An 18,034-nucleotide genomic window follows, 5' to 3' on the forward strand; every position below is an offset into this window, starting at 1 on the left:
GTACTACAGGAGTCTCTAGAAGGCTGCATTATATACTCAGTAATGTTTTATTTATTCTTTTGTTAATCAGAACACAAGCTGCATTCCTACAATATGAATGGTCTTTGTGCTTTGGGCTTTATTGATGACCACTATTCTATTGGAAGTGCATTTTCTCTCTTAAACCAAGTAAGGCCATACAAAGTTCATCTATTTTTTTATTATCATATTAATTCACTTTTAGTAGTAATGTACATATGTCCTTTCTCTTTCTTTAAACCAAAACTTGGTTGTTGGTTCAGGTGCTAGATGAATACCACAACAGTTCATTAAAAGAAGAAAATCAGGAACACAGTCGATGGTGGTGTGGCAGCTGCTGTAGACAGGTTTGACCAGTGTAATGTTTTATTTCTTACGAGTAGAATGGGTAACATCGAAAACTTGTCTCCAACATTGATTATTTAACGGTGCTGGGTTGCGCATCCACTGCCAAGTGGCACGCCCAGTGCCGCATGTACTTTTATTTTTCTTAGACAGGTTTAGGTTGTTCATATTATTTTAACAATACTCAAATTGCTCCTTTACTTAAAACTAGATTAAATTGTAATGGGCTTAAAAATTTAAGCGAAACTGGTCGGAATGGGTTAAAGTGGGAGTATGGGACGTGCAAGGCGTCAGTTCCTGCGTAATGCGACATTGGGCGTGCCCCTTGGCACTGGATGCGCAACCCAGCACCGTTAAATAATCACATATTTATTGGTCCATTAGTTCGAATAAGAATTGGAGTCATTCACTTACAGTTTGTTTTTCATTCATGCATTTTTTTTACCTTTTTTATTGATTTGATTTCAAGTTTTAGAAGAACATGTTATAGGTGAAATTTGATTAAATTTTGTCATCATATTGCTAAACTGATGTGATTCTTACTGCTTTTATTTTATTATTTTAACTATTGAATAATTATGTTGATTTGTTGGTTTTCCTTTAGTTATGATGCTATTCATCACTTGAACACAAGGTTTGTCTAAAAAATAATATTACACTTGATGTATCATGTATTTTTGCTAAAGGGTGGATGCTGATATGATGGTTTGGTCAAACGGGATTGAGTGAAAATGAGTTCAAGTCAAAATGGGAAGTTGGTTCGTGTCACAACGAACCACTTAAAAAAATCAAATTGGTTCGGGCCAAAATGGGCCACTTAAGAAAATCAATTTAGTTCAGGTCAAATTGGGCCACTTAAAAAAATGTCATTTGGTTGGGTCAAAACGGGACACTTTAAAAAAAATACAATTTGGTTCATATTAAAATGGGCCGCTTTGAAAAAATATCACATACGTTCTGGCCAAAATGGAGGGGGGGGGGGCTTCAGGGTGATTCAAATATGGTATTTGTCTGAATCCTTTTCAAACGTTAATGCTTTAATTTCAGGTAAACCGCCACTAGATTGTAATGCGTGTAAAAAAAATCGTGATTGGGGCTGCACGTGGTTCATTTTATCATTTCGTTGGAGTTTAAGTGGTCTACCCCGGACTTCATTATGCTATGATATGGAAGCACGGATACTCATATATAGAGATCAAAGTGGAACAGTAAGTACGCATGTTACCAGACTATAATAGATTTTTAACTCTGCGTCTTTCAAGTAATGAGAGATTATTAACTTTACTTTTTCATTAATGCTAAACTATGAAGATTATTATTCTTGGTACCCAAAAATGTAGGGTATGGAAGATTGAAGACCATTCTAGGAAGATGGTGTCACCTATAGTTGGTCAATAATAATTTTTAAATAAAGAAAGAAGAAATCTGGAAAAGAAAAAAATTGAAAGGAATATTGATAAGGAAAGCATAAGGGCATAATGGTAATTCACGCTTTGATAAAAAAAAAGGAGCAAATTATTGAAATGGATACTGATGGCGTTTGGGTTTTACCATCAGTGGGCCTTCGGGCGGGTAGGTTTTCCTAGAATGGATATAAGTTGGAGACGTTTAAGGGCTCTGTATAGCTTGGTTGGGCTAGCTGGCGGTGGCCTTTTGCCATTGAGTCACCCCGTACGGAGTACCTAGGCATTTTGTGTTTGTTGATCGTTCAAAAAAAAAGTGCATATCATGACAAGAATCAAGATATAATCTTTGGCGTAATTATGGTGTTACAACAACATAAAAAAGCTTTGGTGATTATATATATTTGTTCTTTAATATATAAAAAAAACAAAATAAAGAGCAAAAGGAAGTAACTAAATGGAAGATGGCAACTACATGATATAAATTGGAAATAGCACTCTCCTCCACTTTAGGGGCTTATACTCAACAATAGGAACAAGATTAGTTGAGTCACTACGGTGACTATGGTTACAGATGTAGTTTCTCTAAATGGAAGATGTACTATGGTTACTATGCTAATAGTAGGAAAGGTGAATCTAGGGACTATTTTAGCGATTGTCAAAGTCGTTTAATTATGGCAGCACCTTGTTGAAAGAGTAATTGTGTTATTTTGGTAATTGAAATTAGTTTTCTTGGTAAAAAAAAACCCAGTAAATTCTCCCTTAATTCCCCGTTCAAGTTTTTTTTAATTAGTTTTTGTTATTTCTTACCAACTTCACAAAATAAAAGTAAAGATGGTCGAAAAGTTATCTTATTATGTTATTAGACTTCCTGTTCACCGGACAAGTAAAGTACTAGTTGTCTTGGGCCACCCTTAATTTTGGTAGCCTGTTAAGTTGTACACTTTACCCATATATGGTATATAAAAGATTTCATTGTAAGGTAAATGTTTCATTAATATGACTACTTTGAAATTTCCCTTTTGAATTCGAACTTTGAGAAACTATGTATGTGCGCTCAACTTCTCAACCGTCACATTTTTCTGTATCATGGTAGTGTCACGGTTAAGCAAAGTAAGATCATATAATAGTATTTTTGTAACTAATTCTTTATCTCTATCATTATAATTGTATATTCTTTCTTTTTTTTAATTAAATAATATTTTTTATTTTGTTATCATTATATTTTTTTTCCCTTCACTAATAACTTTTAAAAAAACTTTTAAAAGTGTTACAATTAGATCATGGTGTAAAATTTTGTTCTAATTATGTCATTTAATTTTTATTTGATGTTTCAATTTTAGGTATTTTACTTGAATAACAGGTTATTTACTTTTTTCTTTAAAATTATAAAAGAAATAGCATAAATCAAAGACAGAATTATAGAAATTGTTCTTTATCTTTTATCCAAATTTCACTCGTTGTCCCTGATCTTTAAAATTGATCCTTTTTGTCCTTTACGTTTCAAAATCCAACAGCGTTTGTCCTTTTCGTCTAACCCGGTTAAAAATTCTCGTTAAGTCAGGTCATGTGTCTTGCACATGAGGGCAAATTAGTATTTTTACCTATTAAATTAAAAAAATATTTTAATAAATAAAGAAACAATAAAAAACAATTAATATATATTTATATTCTTTATCTCTCCCCCCCCCCCCTTTTTCTTCCTCCATAGCCACCATCAAGCTTTCCGGCGACCACCACCGCCGACCGCCGCTGTCTTCTCCGGCCACTCTGGAATTGAAGTAGATCTGAAGGTGTGTGTGGAATTTTAACCTTTAACAAGTGAAATATACCCGGTTTTTATACTCAACATCGTCTTGCAGCAACAAAGTAAAACATGTGAAAAACCATATATCATTATTATGTGAGACTAAATTAAACAGCAATAACACATAATAACCAGATTATCACTTCCAAAAATACTTTAAAAAATAACTTGATAAACCAGTTTTGAGCTCAATCTTTACAGTGAGCTTTCCAGCAGCAACAATTAAGCATCAACACATGCATACTTTCAACCAATTAAACCTAAATTAATACAAACCCTAGCAATTAATCTTTAGGGCCGAGAACCACATATGGTCTTGGTTGTGGACATGGCTCCCGAGAAGTAAGTGGCCGGAATCAGCCGATGCGGTGGTCGCTGGCGGCGTCAAAAGTTGGTTTGAGACGGGTGATAAGGATGACAACGTAAATCATGAGCAGATTGACGAGTTTGGACATTTTTGCAGAGGTTGAGGCTATGGTGTTTAGGGTTAGAGAATTGAGAAAATTGGGGGAATGGAGAAGATGAAGATGTCAGATCCTAGGAGAGAGAGAGAGATGTGTTAATTTTAATTATTTTTTAAATAAACAGGTAAAATGACCAACTTGCCCTCATGTGCAATGACTTAACGAGAAAATCTAACTGGGTTAGACAAAAAGGACAAACGCTGTTGGATTTTGAAACATAAAGGATAAAAAAGATCAATTTTGAAGATCAGGGACAACGAGTGAAATTTGGGTGAAAGATAAAGGACAATTTATGTAATTCTGTCTAAATCAAATGAGAGCGTCGATTTATGTTATGGTTACAACTTCTATTCGTTCAAACCCTACCATCGTTGAGCCCTACCATCCCTGTCTTCATCCCTTTTCGATTGTCCCTCTTCGATCTGAGAGTCAAGAATACAACCGCATCAATATTGATGTCGAATCAAGAACCGTAATTAGCAACCAGCATATATATAGCACATTAGAGTGATTGTTGTCAGGACCATAACTTTTGGAGGGGCAGAACTATAGTTAGAGGCTAACAGAGTGATGGAATGAGAAATAAGGGTTAGATGTCGACGAGAGCAAGCGGCCGGTGGCCAGCGTAATAGTCGCCAATAGTAATCGGCTCCTCCATGTGATGGTAACTGTAGGTGTATATCATCGTATATGAGTCGGATTAGTAGTCATCGGATTTATGGCACCTATTGGGGTTATGTTTCAACAGTGGCTTCTTTATTTAGTATTTAGGTTTTATTTAGGGATTGCTTATTGTAATATGTTTTTAAGTTTTTATTTAATGAAAAAAAAAACTTGTATAAAAAGCTATGTATGATAACTTGTCGTTCATGTTAGATATCTAGAAAGAGAATATTGAAGGGAACTTCAATGACTTGAATAGAGCAAAACTTACCTAATTATAACAGTTTCAAAACATAATTACTATTTTACAAAGTTAAAAAAGCACACACATGTGCACGCGATGTAAACATGATTTTTCTTAAAATCCTTTATCCCCCTCTTGTTAAATTTAATCTTATATGTGTATTAAATATTACACTATATTAAATCTTATTAGTATATCACATCAAATTATATTTACACTATATTAAATCTTATTAAAATTGCATCATATTATGTGTATTAAATCTTATTAATATATCACATCAAATTATATCATATTAAATACTACACCTACTCTGTGCTTATTGGATTAGTTACTATTAGCTCTTAACAATATTTATATTCATATTAGTTTCTACAACCATTTTTTTTACTTAATATTCTTAACTACATCTATCAAATTAAAAACTATTAAGCTATTAATATTAATTTATTTTTTTAGTATTAATATCATAAATATTTATAATATATATTTTTTTTTAAATTTTAATAATATCATTATATATATAATTTTATCTCGATAATGATAATAATAATAATAAATATTATTATTATGATTATAGACAATAAACACATAAAAGTGAGGAAAAAAACCTTTAGAGTTTTTAATTTAATATTTAAAGAGAGACCATAAAATACAAAACAATGTTATATGAAAGTAATATGTAAAATAAAATCATTAAAAGTAAACGAAAGTTTAGAGGAGATAAAAAGATAAAATAAAAAACTTTATAGTTTTAAATTAATATTTTCAATGAATACCATAAAATACAATAAATTATTACTGGGGAGTAATATATCAAATAAATTTTTTAAAGGAAATGAAAGTTTAGAGGAGGGGTACGACAAAGGAAATGAAAGTTTAGAGGAGGGGTACGACAAGTAGAGAAGGGAAGTACGCTTAGCCTAACCTTATATTATATTGTCATATCAGTTTATATTAATTTTATTTATTATAACAAACCATTAATTTTGTTTAATGTATGCATTAATTATTACCCATTATATTTTCTAACTTTTTTATATTTAAAGTACAACAACATGTTAAACAACACACATGGATCACCTAAAATTGGGGATGAAGTCAAAAACCACCATTTCCAATTTACCATAAGAGTTTTATAGTTATATAAAGCGCAAAAAAGAACTAACATGTTTAACAAGACACATGGGACACCTAAATTATTGTGTTTGTGGATATGCTTGAACTATCCTATCACCAAAAAAATGTGACATATTAACGTTAAAAATACTAATAATAAAATACTAATGGGGAAGGAGCCATGAATAGCTTTTTAATAATAAAAAAACAAATGTTCGTTTAGAAAGGAGTCCACACTCCTATTATATGTTTGATTCCATTTGTGGGTTAAAAATCCACACTCACGCTTTATTTGTTCCATTCCATGCCTCCTTATTCATCTTCTTCTTCTTCTTCTTATTGTTAACAACGACTCCACTTAAACATTGCCACAAACACACAGAAAAGAAATGAAGTACGTGTTGGTCACCGGAGGCGTGGTTAGCGGCCTCGGCAAAGGCGTAACCGCCAGTAGCATTGCCGTCGTTCTTAAGGCGTCATATCATTTAAATTATTATTATTATTATTATCAAATCATTTGTTGATTCATGTTTAAGTTTGATCAGTTTTTGAAATGATAACCGTTTTTGACAAGTTAATAACCGTTTTCAACCACAACAGTCTGAGTAACTGATTCTGTTACGAGGGTTTGTTTGATGATTTTGCCATGGTGATTGATATGTGATGTGATGTGATGTTTACTTTAACTTCAGATTCTGTAAAAACGTTTTATCCCGATTAATCGCTAGTCCTCACTCCACTTATTAATTTTGGGCTAATCGGCCAATGGTCGAATCCGGCCAAAATCAGGATTAATTGGACTTAATCGGCTTTTTTCGACGAGGTTCAGGCCAAAATCGGCAGTTTGAGGCGAGATTCCTGCCAAAATCAGCGGTTTCCAGCCAATTTCAGGACAAAATGTGTTTGTTTATGTCTAAAACTGAAAATTATACATTAAAGTTCGATGCGATTAATCCCGATTAAGCGCTAATCCCCACCCCGCTGCCTGACTAGCGATTTCTACAACACTGTCTATATGTGGCCCTAATTTTTAGATTGCATATCAATTTGTTTTCCAATTAAGGGGCTTTACATGGATCTAATATTGTATTCATCATATTCGGTGTTTGCAGATCCATATTTGAACACGGATGCTGGTACCATGTCTCCGTTTGAACATGGAGAGGTTTTTGTTCTTGATGATGGTGGAGAGGTATAAAAGTTTAAATCATTTCACCAGTTTTAAAAATTTTATGTATGTAATTTGTGTATATGATATTAATAGGTCGATTTGGATCTCGGTAACTATGAACGGTTCTTAGATGTGAGACTTACTAGGGATAACAACATAACAACCGGAAAGATCTACCAGGTGCCAAAATTGATGTTTCATGACTGGTGTAATTATATGTTATATGCTTATTAACGGGACTTGTTTTCATTTTATCAGTCGGTTCTTGAGAAGGAGCGAAAAGGGGATTACCTTGGAAAGACGGTCCAGGTGGTCCCGCATATAACAGATGCGATTAAGGATTGGATCGAGTCGGTTTCTGCTATCCCTGTTGATGGCAAAGAGGGGCCTGCAGATGTTTGTGTGATAGAATTAGGAGGAACAGTCGGTAATACTTGTTTCTAAACGTAACTCAACTTATGCAACTTAATCAAAGTTTGTGTGATAGAATTAGGGGCCTGCAGATTGTGTATTATGTTTCTAATCATTCTTAGGTGACATTGAGTCTATGCCGTTTATAGAGGCTTTGCGACAGTTATTTTTCTCAAAAGGACCAGATAATTTCTGCCTGATTCATTTAGTCTTGTACCTGTGCTTGGTGTTGTTGGGGAACAGGTAATACATGACGATTTCTGAGTTCGGGTTAGATTAATTTTTATGTTGGAAAAGTTAAAATGTTATGTTATTATGATTGGGCATTAGTTAACACATGCGTTAAATTGATGCTTGTTTCTTTTTTGTTTCAGAAAACAAAACCTACACAACACAGTGTTCGAGAACTGCGAGCATTAGGCCTAACACCTCACTTTTTAGCTTGTCGGTCCGCTCAGGTCAACTCACTTTGACAAACATGTTTAGCTATCGCATGTGTTTCATATAACCATAAACTTATAACTTACATAAAAACCTCTCATTTTGCCTTGCAGCCATTGTTGGAAAATACAAAGCAGAAACTCTCACAATTCTGTCATGTGCCTGTAAGTTGATGTTTACACCGTTTTGTAGTATTTTGTATCAAGTTATCGACTATATTTGTTTTCTTATGTTTTTTTGTTTCATGATTTGTTTTGTAAACAGGGTGCTAACATTCTCAATATACATGATGTTCCAAACATTTGGCACGTGCCTCTTTTACTTCGTGTATGTAAACTTAATAACTCTTTTTTATATATATATATTTCTTTTGAAATCTTTTTGCATCATTTCTAAATCTTCAATGACTTTGTTTCAGAACCAAAATGCTCATGAGGCGATCCTAAAACAACTAGCACTAGTTAGGTGAGCTTTTTGTATGTACTTATCGTCACTGCATGTTAAAAGTAAAAATATTATGATTCTGCTAATATAGTGTTTTCAGTGTAGCCAAACCTCCAAATTTACAAGAGTGGACTACCAGGGCTGAAACTTTTGACAGTCTCACCAATTCTGTTAGTTTTTATAAATTTAATTTGTCCTAATCATTCTCTTCTTTTAATGTTTATTTTAGTGTCTGATATTATATTATTATTCTTTACAGGTCAAGATTGCAATGGTGGGAAAATATGTTGGTCTAACTGACTCTTATTTGTCTGTTATTAAGGTATGACTGGTGTATTTTAACTCAATGTGTATTTGTTTTGATTTATATAATCACATGGTTTCAGTACATCATATCACTATCAGGCCTGTAAAAGAACCGAACGAACACGAATTGAAGATTTTCGAGTTCGTTCGTTAAGAAACACATGTTTGTTTATGCTTGTTCGTTAACAGGATAAACGAATAGTTCATGAACATAGATGAACAAACATATTGAGCTAACAGCAATTAAAAGTAAACATGAAAATCAATCTGTTTGGCTAGAAAAATAATAACTAAACTAAATTGTAACCGGAAATATTATAATTTGATAAAATAGATTAAGTTGTAAATGTAATGGACCTAACTTTATAAATGAATATATAAGCGAACGAACTTAAAACAAATGTAACCTACCAAAGATAAACAAAAAAAATATGAACAAACATAAAAGAATGTTCACATGTATAAATGAACAACGTGACATGTGTTCATGTTCGTTTGTTTAACCAGATGAACGAAAAGACATTGCTCATGTTCATTTGTTTATTAAATAAACGAACATAAACGATCTTCCCGCTGAACATTTCACCGAACGCGCGATTCGTTTACAGTTCTAATCAGTAATCACTATTAACAATCACTCCAGTCTCAAAGGTGTGACCTTTGCATTGCTCATGAAAAGCGCAATCCTTTCCTTAAAAGTAAGATTTACACCCAAATTTACCGATTTACCCTTCAACTGTGGACTTCATATTGCAGGCTCTTCTTCATGCCTGCATTGCATGTTCATTGAAACCATCAATTGAATGGATTGCAGCTTCTGATCTTGAAGATGAAAGTGCCAAATCGGTACGACACCCACTATTATTTTATCCATTTATCATTCAAATATTTACTTTTTAACTATTTTTTTTTATTTTGCAGACACCAGAAGCTCATTCAAAAGCCTGGGAGACACTAAGGGTAAATTTTCATATATCTGCGTGACTGTTATAAAATAATGTCTCAATATGAGTTGTTGTTATTATTATTATTGCGAAACTAAATATTAATATGTCCAGAATTCAGCATGTGTTTTGGTTCAGTTTTCATATATCTGCGTGACTGTTATAAAATAATGCCTCAGTATGAGTTGCTATTATTATTATTATTATTATTATTATTATTATTATTATTATTATTATTATTATTATTATTATTATTATTGTGAAACTAAATATTAGTATTTCCAGAATTCAGCATGTGTTTTGGTTCCTGGTGGATTTGGTGATCGTGGTGTGAACGGGATGATATTAGCTGCTAAATATGCCCGGGAAAATAAAGTGCCATATCTTGGAATTTGTTTAGGCATGCAGATATCTGTTATTGAGATCTCTAGATCGGTAAGTCTCTTTATTAATAGTCGATAATTATTAATTTTAATAATATTGTTTATTCCTGATTTAAACAAATTTGTTGAGATCTTGGGCTGGAAAGGGGCAAACAGTACTGAATTTGATGAGCATGCATCAAATCCTGTTGTAATATTCATGCCAGAGGTATTTATATATTCTGCTTCATGCGTTTATTTTATGACAACCTTTAGTGTTGAAACTATGTACTTAAGTTTTTTTTTTTTTACATTTATATTCAGGGTTCAAGAACACACATGGGGAACACAATGAGGCTTGGTTCTAGAAGAACTTTACTGCAGACTGCTGACTGTATCACTGCAAAACTGTATGAAATTTAAAACTCAACTATTTAATTTCATAAAGTCATATAACAACATGAAATCACAGAATTTATCATGCTTGTTTTTTTGGCAGGTATCACAATCCAGCGTATGTGGATGAGCGACATCGTCATCGATACGAGGTTTATAAAGGAATCTGGTTAACAAAATAAAGTAAAAATAAAATAAGACGTTTGATAAGTTTTTGATTGTGATCTAGGTGAATCCTGAGGTTGTTGGAGATTTAGAAAAGACCGGGCTAAGATTTGTGGGGAAGGACGAAAGTGGTCAATGGATGGAGGTTTTTTATGATGGACCCTTGATCTTTACCTTACTTTATAAAATTATAGTTAACAATTATTACTGTTATTGGAATGCAGATTTTAGAGCTTCAAAGTCATCCATTCTATGTGGGAGTACAGTTTCATCCTGAATATAAATCGCGTCCTGGAAAGCCTTCGGCACTATTTTTAGGTCTGCAATCGGTTATGAAGTTTGTCATAAAGTTACATTTTGTGTGAAACTGAAAGTAACTGTATTTGTGTACAGGTCTTATATTAGCAGCAACGGGGCAGTTGGAAGCGTATGTGAAGTCGCATCAAAATGGATCTGTTTAGTTACCTCCAAGACCTTGTGTTTTAGTTGATGATTAGTGAACAAGGTTATGAAAATTAGGGAGTCTTTTAACTTTCGGTGCACTAAGTGGAACCTGAATAGATGTTTCTTGTGGAATTTGAATGTCAGTTTTAGTGAAGTTTGTGTTGGAAAATGCATGGTACTTTTTTTTTACAACCCATGCTTCACTCATAATCAAGTTATACAGATAACCGAGTAATTTATTAGCTTGTTTAAAACAATTGACATACGATTGAAATGAAACACACTAAAGTCAAAGCAAGAGAGGATGGAAATCTGAGGCTGATGAAGTGGTAGCTGGGCCTGACTCGATTCCCATCGACATGGTGTCCCAAATTACAACCTCGTTAGTTGCCGGAGCTTCATCAGATGCCTCGTTAATTGCCGGAGCTTCATCAGATGTTCTTATGAGTTCCAATTCTATGGCTACCTGTTTCATTTTCGGCCTTTTTCTCCCATCCAAGTTCAAGCATCGAATCCCAAGCTCAGCGAAACGCTTGATTTGATTTTCCCCAGCCTCTATCTTTACCCGATGGTCAATGATCTCCGACAACCGATTCTCCTCCATCGCCGACAAAAAATACGTTGCCAAACTACATTTTTCACCGTCGTCAAATGATGTAATTGGTTTTTGTCCGGTTAATAGTTCTACAAGAACCACTCCAAAGCTGCAAACATCACTCTTGTCAGTCAACTGGCTTGATTGGAAGTATTCTGGATCTAAATATCTGAATGTGCCTTGTACTTTTGTGGTGAGATGAGTTTGATCATCAGCAATTGTTCTTGAAGTCCCAAAATCTGCAATTTTGGCTCTATATTTTTCATCTAAGAGTATATTTTTAGACTTGATATCTCGATGGTAAATCGGCATTCCAGCAGAAGAATGAAGGTACGAAAGTGCTCCACTAATTTCTGTAGCGATTCGTAAACGGATTTCCCATGTTAGAGGGAAATATTCACTTTGATCATCATGAATATAATCATAAAGAGTTCCATTGGGGATGAACTCATAAACCAATAAAGGGACTTCTGTCTCCAAGCAACAACCATGCAACTTAACCACATTTCTATGGTTAATTTGTGATAGAATAACAACCTCGTTGATAAAGTGTTCGGTTTCTTTATGATAACAACCTTCGAGCCGGGGGTCTCACCGGAAGCAGCCTCTCTATCCCTATGAGATAGAGGTAAGGCTGTCTACATCTTACCCTCCTCAGACCCTACCATAGCATTGCTATTGGTGGGATATACTGAGTACGATGATGATGATGATGATGATGATGATGATGATTTTTGACTTCTTGATGGCCACAATCTTTCCATCGGTCAGCATTCCTTTGTATACGGTTCCTTGGCCTCCTTGACCCAAGATTCGGTTCTCATTGAAGTGATCGGTAGCTTTCTCGAGTTCTTTTGAGGTGAAGAGTTTAGTTTTCTCGATGTTACCGTTGTCACCTGATGATATCTGTTGTTGCAACAGTAAACCGCCGTTTCTTTTGAAGTAAACACCCTTAAGCATATCTTTCTTCCTCCTCTTCATCACTTTATACACCCACCATGCAACAAATAGTAACAGCAAAACTCCCAAACCACCAAAACATCCTACATTGTCACCACAAAAGATCAGTTTGCATTACATATATAAAGAAGCGAAACGTATATGTGTGTGGGTTTTATGGGCGAGGGTATTTGCGTCCGTTTACGAACACAAGTTTCTACCATGTAACATGGGATAACAACACCTTACTTTTCCTACCCAAAAAATCATTATAGACTCACCTGGACATAACATCACCGTGCAAATTTATTACTCATATACCGACACCGTTTTAGTAAGACAATTTATTTGTAATGTATATTGTCATACCTATTAGTATTGTCCTAATTTTATTGTTTTCTTGTATTTTCAAGCATGAATTTCCTCTGATTAAGTACCCATTTGGGCACGAACATCTGTAACTTCCCGGTGTGTTTGTGCAGTAGAATTTACAATCGTTTGTTGAAGAGCTGGCACATTCATTGATGTCTGAAAAACCAAATTGGAATAGCAATTAGTAATATATATATGTTTCGGCAAAGGAAATGAATGCTAAGCTCGTGATACAATTAGAGATTTACCTTGACAACCGCCTGGAAGGTATGGGTTTCCTTGATACCCTTGGAAACAAGAGCATAAACTTCGATTCGAACAAAAAGCACTATTATCACAAACAGTCGTATTACTCATCGAAACCACCGGTCCAAATGCATCGCAGTTGCCAGATAATCTCCAATCTAGCACTGCAGGAACACTGGGCATGTTTTGCACCTCATATATGTCTGTCAAGTTACCAAACCAATCAACATCCACCATAAAAGCATACTTGCATCCTCTTTGATCATTTCTAGACTCTATGTTACCTAAAGAGGCATTAATAAACTTAAGTGAAGGCGGTATGTTTGTCTGGCAACACAAGATACCAAAGCAGGTATTATCCGGCTCAGTAATATTGCAAAGCGATATGCAGCCTCCAATAACGGTTGCGAGCCGGCTGATTAGCGCAAGATTATTGCAACCGATGGCCGTGAATCTAGTGGAGGTAGACGAGTATGTAAACGGTGTATTTATGAAGTTCACATCCAGATGGTCTGTCTTGCCGGAACAGTTATACGTTAGCAATGGATTGTTGACATGTGCAGTGCCTTCTAATGAGATTTCCAACACCTCAAGATTGTTGTTGGTGATGAAGGGTCTTGGAGGGTTGAAGCTTGTGTTGCAAGTAATGGAAAAGGTATCATGTGCTGAACAGTTGGGTGTGATTCCAAATGGGTATGGGATCATGACACTGCCACATCTTTCTTGGCATCCAGGCAAAGGTTGAGATGATGTTTCAGTTAAATAACAGGCTTTGAACATGAACAATAATAATAAGCTTCTAGTAAACATCTCAAGAACAGAACAGCTTTAGTGTCAATCAGAAACAATTGGTTAGATGTTGTGTTCTTGATCTTAAATCTGTTCTTGAATAATCAAAGGTAGGCTAGGTGGTAGCATGGGTTGATTTATTGCTCTTAGTGTTTGGCATTTCATGATAATTTTAATTCTTTGACCTGTTCAAGATTAAAATTGCTTTTAAGCTATCTTCTTCTTCTTATTAATTTTTTTATCATTTTTGTTATAAAAAGAAAGTTTTAAAGGTTTTCTTTTTTTCTTGATTTTACTACTTCATTATTACTACTATTTCAAGTTGTTTGATCTAAAACATATATTATTATTATATACATAAAAACATATAAAAGAAACTTGAACAATAGATATAGAAATGTAAGCAAATAATAAAAGATAATGTACACATTTAATAACCATAATTGCCGATGAGACTAATCACTTGATAGAGGCAAATACCTTTTATTGGGAGGTCCTAAGTTCAAATAGAGACAATGGAGTGATTTATAATTATTGGTGTGAAGTAGAGTAGAAGTAGCATTTGAAATTAAAAAAAATCTAATAACCATAGTTTTAAAATGACAAATAACATAATTAAAAATGAGTGTATGCTTCCTGTCTCAATATACGGATGATTTGTTAGTCTATACAGCTATTGTTGGCATTCTCTCTTTTCCCTAGCAGATGTCCCAGAACTACAAATCGAATATTAAATAACAATTCAAAAACTACTTTTCTACCAACCCCATATAATCATCATCTCACTCACTCATCTCTCTGTAACTAAAAATCCCCCAAATGGTTTCATGTGTAAGAATACTACATATTATAGGCCTGGTCATGTGTTAGTGGGTTATTTAGCCTTCATAAACACACATGTCATAACGAACCCATTTTGGGCCTTGTGATTTATGTGTATGTTTACTTTACACTTTGGGATTTGCCATGTGTTAGTGATTGTTTAGGACTTTAGGCTACACAAACACACGATAGGTCATTACAAGCCATTTAGATTTTAGGGCCTTGTGGTGCATATGTATTCGTGATACGCATGTTCACATCTTACCAAAAAAAAAAAAGAATTACGTTTCTAGAATTACAAATACATTAAAATTGCATATCTTACAAATATTTTATATCACATTACATTTCGGATACTTCACAATTCACATAAACAACGTTACAATTCATCTCTTACAAACAAATCACATTACATTTCAAAAGTTACACATAAACTACATTACAATTGCACAATTACAAATAAACCTCATTACAATTCCTTATTTTAAAAACAAATTACATCTACACGACTCATTTGGCGCGATGGCTAGATGTGGACAACACGAAAAAGAAAAGAACCATCTTTATGTGTGTGCCCATGCGTGCCTAAGGTAGACTCTCGCAACGCACAAAAAAACATTCACATGTGTGTCCATATGGATGACAATGCACGCAAGGGAAACCAACTCCGATGCCAATTTGCCTTTAATCGAAAGAGTGGAGTGATTCAATAGGCTTATCACTTCGATACCTAGATCCGTTTCAGGAATTTCTTCAAAGCTAGCCCGATGTTATTCTTTTGGTGTTATGTTGCCTTTGCAGCTTAAGCTGCTCATAAAAGTTGTCTATAAACTGTTGAGCCTTAAGATCAATCCCCATTTCTTGTTCCTCATCATATTCTTCACCATTTCCGATCAAGAAACTCTTTCTTGCTTCACAACACGAGTACTGATCACTCTCATCATCAAAATCAAACATATCCTTACAATCAACATGTGGATTAATGCAAGGAATGTGAGGCAACTGAAACCTCATGGAGTTCGGCCTATGCATCCTAACATGAATAATAGGCGTCGCATCAAACGATAACTGTCGATCACCATACTGTAATGCGCCATTGCCCCTTTTAGATTGACCAAGAGTCTTGAGATAATGAGACAAGTCAAGCATAAACCTTTTCTTGATCACTCCACCTTTTCTAGCCCATAACAAGGCTAACCGTAATATTCGCCACGCTCTTCGGCTCATGTCCGATCTTGATCTGGTTTTCATGTTTTTTGTTGGAAGATAGAAGTTGTTAAAGGAGATGAGTGGCTGTATTGATGATGGGTTAATGGAAAAGGGGGTCAATATATAGTTAAGATAGCTTATATTATTATTATTTAAAAATGCGATTATAATATGATACGCGTTTATTTGAAATGTTTAGGAAAGTGGGAGAAAACGATAAGTGAAAAGAGGGTGGGACCTAGGAGCGTGTCGGGTATACGGCTATTTTTTATTTTTTTATTTTTGAATGGTTCAACACTTCAAGAAGAATATAAGGTGGAATTTGTGAGGTTATATTTAGTTACTCGTTATTATTGTTTCTGAATTGTTCAACAAAATGCAAGGTGAAAATTTTGAGTTTAGATTTAGTTTTAACTCAATTTTGAGTTACATAGTTAAACAAATTTAACAAAATAGGTCGAGTTTATGTTAAACCGCTAGCCACATTTAAAAAATCTGGTCGTGTTTGAGTTGTCATCTTGTATATTTGTTCAGCTGCATCTATTTGTTTTATTAATCGTTCTCCCATTAAAAATGTTTTACTATGAACCATAATGTGCATCTATTTACTTTTAATCTCATAGAAAACTATTTGCATTGATTTGTTGCATATTGACTAAAGCAAGATGTAACAAATTAGCTACACAATCCACTAGAAAAGGCAAATGGAAATTTTAACCCAACCAAAAACTAACATAGCAGTAACGACACTAACAAATAAATCCGTTCTTTGTCGCTGCTAGTTATCATCGGTATCGGTTAGCTTTGTGACATCATAGCCAAAGCCAAAAATGCATTCGCCAACACCTAAATACCAAAAGTTAACATGTTTAAAAAATATATTTGAAACAGCAACATAGCTAAACCAAAAAAATAATTTTGTCAACGCCCAACCACACATTTGGTCGAAGTAGTTGGGTTTGTTACGGTACCATATGCAAATCCAACAACACTTCAAATTAGCGACACCAAATCTAAACCCAGAAAATAAAATCGTAAATATCAAGCTGCACATTCGGCCAATATCGGTAGGTTCGTTACGGTACCGGATCTTACTCGTTGAATTATATAATTTATAACAAAACATAAAACCAAAAATAAAAGTATATTGGAACCATAGCTAAGCCCAAAAAAAATTGTTAACGTCCATCCATGCATTTGTCGAAATCGGTTATCTTAGTTAAGGTATCGGATGCAAACCCAAGGTTGATCAACCCAGGCAATAATGTAATTTATAACTATTGATGTAAAGTAGAATATAAGTAACATTCACCATAAAAATAATAACTATAGTTTCAAAATTATAAATGACATGAATAAAATTAGTGCCAGCGCGATGCAGCGGGGAATAACATTTAAAGATTGTTAATGTGCCAAGGCTAGCTGGAGCTCGACTCGAACTTCACACCGATACTCAACTCGAAATTAAAGCTGAAACCTTAAACTTGAGTTCGTATTGATTATTTTGATATCTATTGTCACAGCCCCCGACCCCATACCCCGGGCATGGCCGCGAACGCGAGCAGTGGAATCGGTGTTAATTAATATATTTGGCAGTGAAAAATTTCATCGGGACCGTAGTTAGGAAAAATTATCAAAGTATAAAAACACCGTGATTCTTATTTTATAAAGTGGGGATAAAACCCTTTTTTTTGTACAAACATAAGTTTTAAAGAGATAAACCCTAATTTACAAAACATATTTCTATATTTCGGTGATAAAACCATTTATTTAAGCTAAGGTGCCTAATAGCACGATTCCTGTTTCCTTCACAACAAGTCACCCAAAACATGCTTAAAAAACATTTGAATGCGGAAAATATTGGTGAGTAAATTCATTTGAAAATTACAACTGTTTACAGTGCAGTACTAAAATG

The 18,034-nt window shown here is 34.2% G+C and overlaps 2 protein-coding genes and 1 pseudogene across 3 annotated transcripts; 1 reads left to right on the forward strand and 2 right to left on the reverse strand.

Annotated features, from left to right (window-relative positions):
* Nucleotides 1–7,121: 7,121 nt before the first annotated feature.
* On the forward strand, nt 7,122–11,329 carry LOC143597150 (uncharacterized; annotated as a pseudogene). Its single transcript, XR_013146840.1, has 19 exons — nt 7,122–7,255; nt 7,328–7,414; nt 7,493–7,661; nt 7,768–7,888; nt 8,020–8,103; nt 8,200–8,250; nt 8,351–8,413; nt 8,505–8,551; nt 8,631–8,700; nt 8,790–8,852; nt 9,593–9,682; nt 9,758–9,796; nt 10,066–10,215; nt 10,294–10,371; nt 10,467–10,552; nt 10,642–10,690; nt 10,768–10,848; nt 10,928–11,021; nt 11,097–11,329. The product of XR_013146840.1 is annotated as an uncharacterized LOC143597150 (transcript).
* A 107-nt stretch (nt 11,330–11,436) lies between these two features.
* LOC143597142 (wall-associated receptor kinase-like 8) lies at nt 11,437–14,162 on the reverse strand. Its single transcript, XM_077075729.1, has 4 exons — nt 13,302–14,162; nt 13,051–13,209; nt 12,468–12,785; nt 11,437–12,311 (listed from the first exon to the last, which is right to left on the reverse strand). The coding sequence occupies exons 1-4, from the start codon at nt 14,107–14,109 to the stop codon at nt 11,437–11,439; spliced, it is 2,160 nt and encodes a 719-aa protein (XP_076931844.1). The 5' UTR covers nt 14,110–14,162.
* Nucleotides 14,163–15,669: 1,507 nt separating this feature from the next.
* Nucleotides 15,670–16,137, reverse strand: LOC143597143 (uncharacterized). The gene has a single exon (XM_077075730.1). The coding sequence runs from the start codon at nt 16,135–16,137 to the stop codon at nt 15,670–15,672; it is 468 nt and encodes a 155-aa protein (XP_076931845.1).
* Between the last annotated feature and the right edge of the window lie 1,897 nt (nt 16,138–18,034).

Source organism: Bidens hawaiensis, unplaced genomic scaffold, assembly GCF_021521415.1.
Source record: "Bidens hawaiensis isolate Kalapana, Puna unplaced genomic scaffold, B.hawaiensis_p1.1 tig00047624_1, whole genome shotgun sequence".
Taxonomy (NCBI): Eukaryota; Viridiplantae; Streptophyta; class Magnoliopsida; order Asterales; family Asteraceae; genus Bidens; species Bidens hawaiensis.

Bases quoted from the DNA above. Each gene is read 5' to 3' on its own strand.
- LOC143597142 (XM_077075729.1), bottom strand. From the start codon at position 14,109: ATGTTTACTAGAAGCTTATTATTATTGTTCATGTTCAAAGCCTGTTAT. The intron at 13,210-13,301 runs GTAAATCTCTAA...TTGGTTTTTCAG, and splicing joins CCTTCCAGGCGGTTGTCAAG to ACATCAATGAATGTGCCAGC. The intron at 12,786-13,050 runs GTATGACAATAT...GTGACAATGTAG, and splicing joins AATTAGGACAATACTAATAG to GATGTTTTGGTGGTTTGGGA.
- LOC143597143 (XM_077075730.1), bottom strand. From the start codon at position 16,137: ATGAGCCGAAGAGCGTGGCGAATATTACGGTTAGCCTTGTTATGGGCT.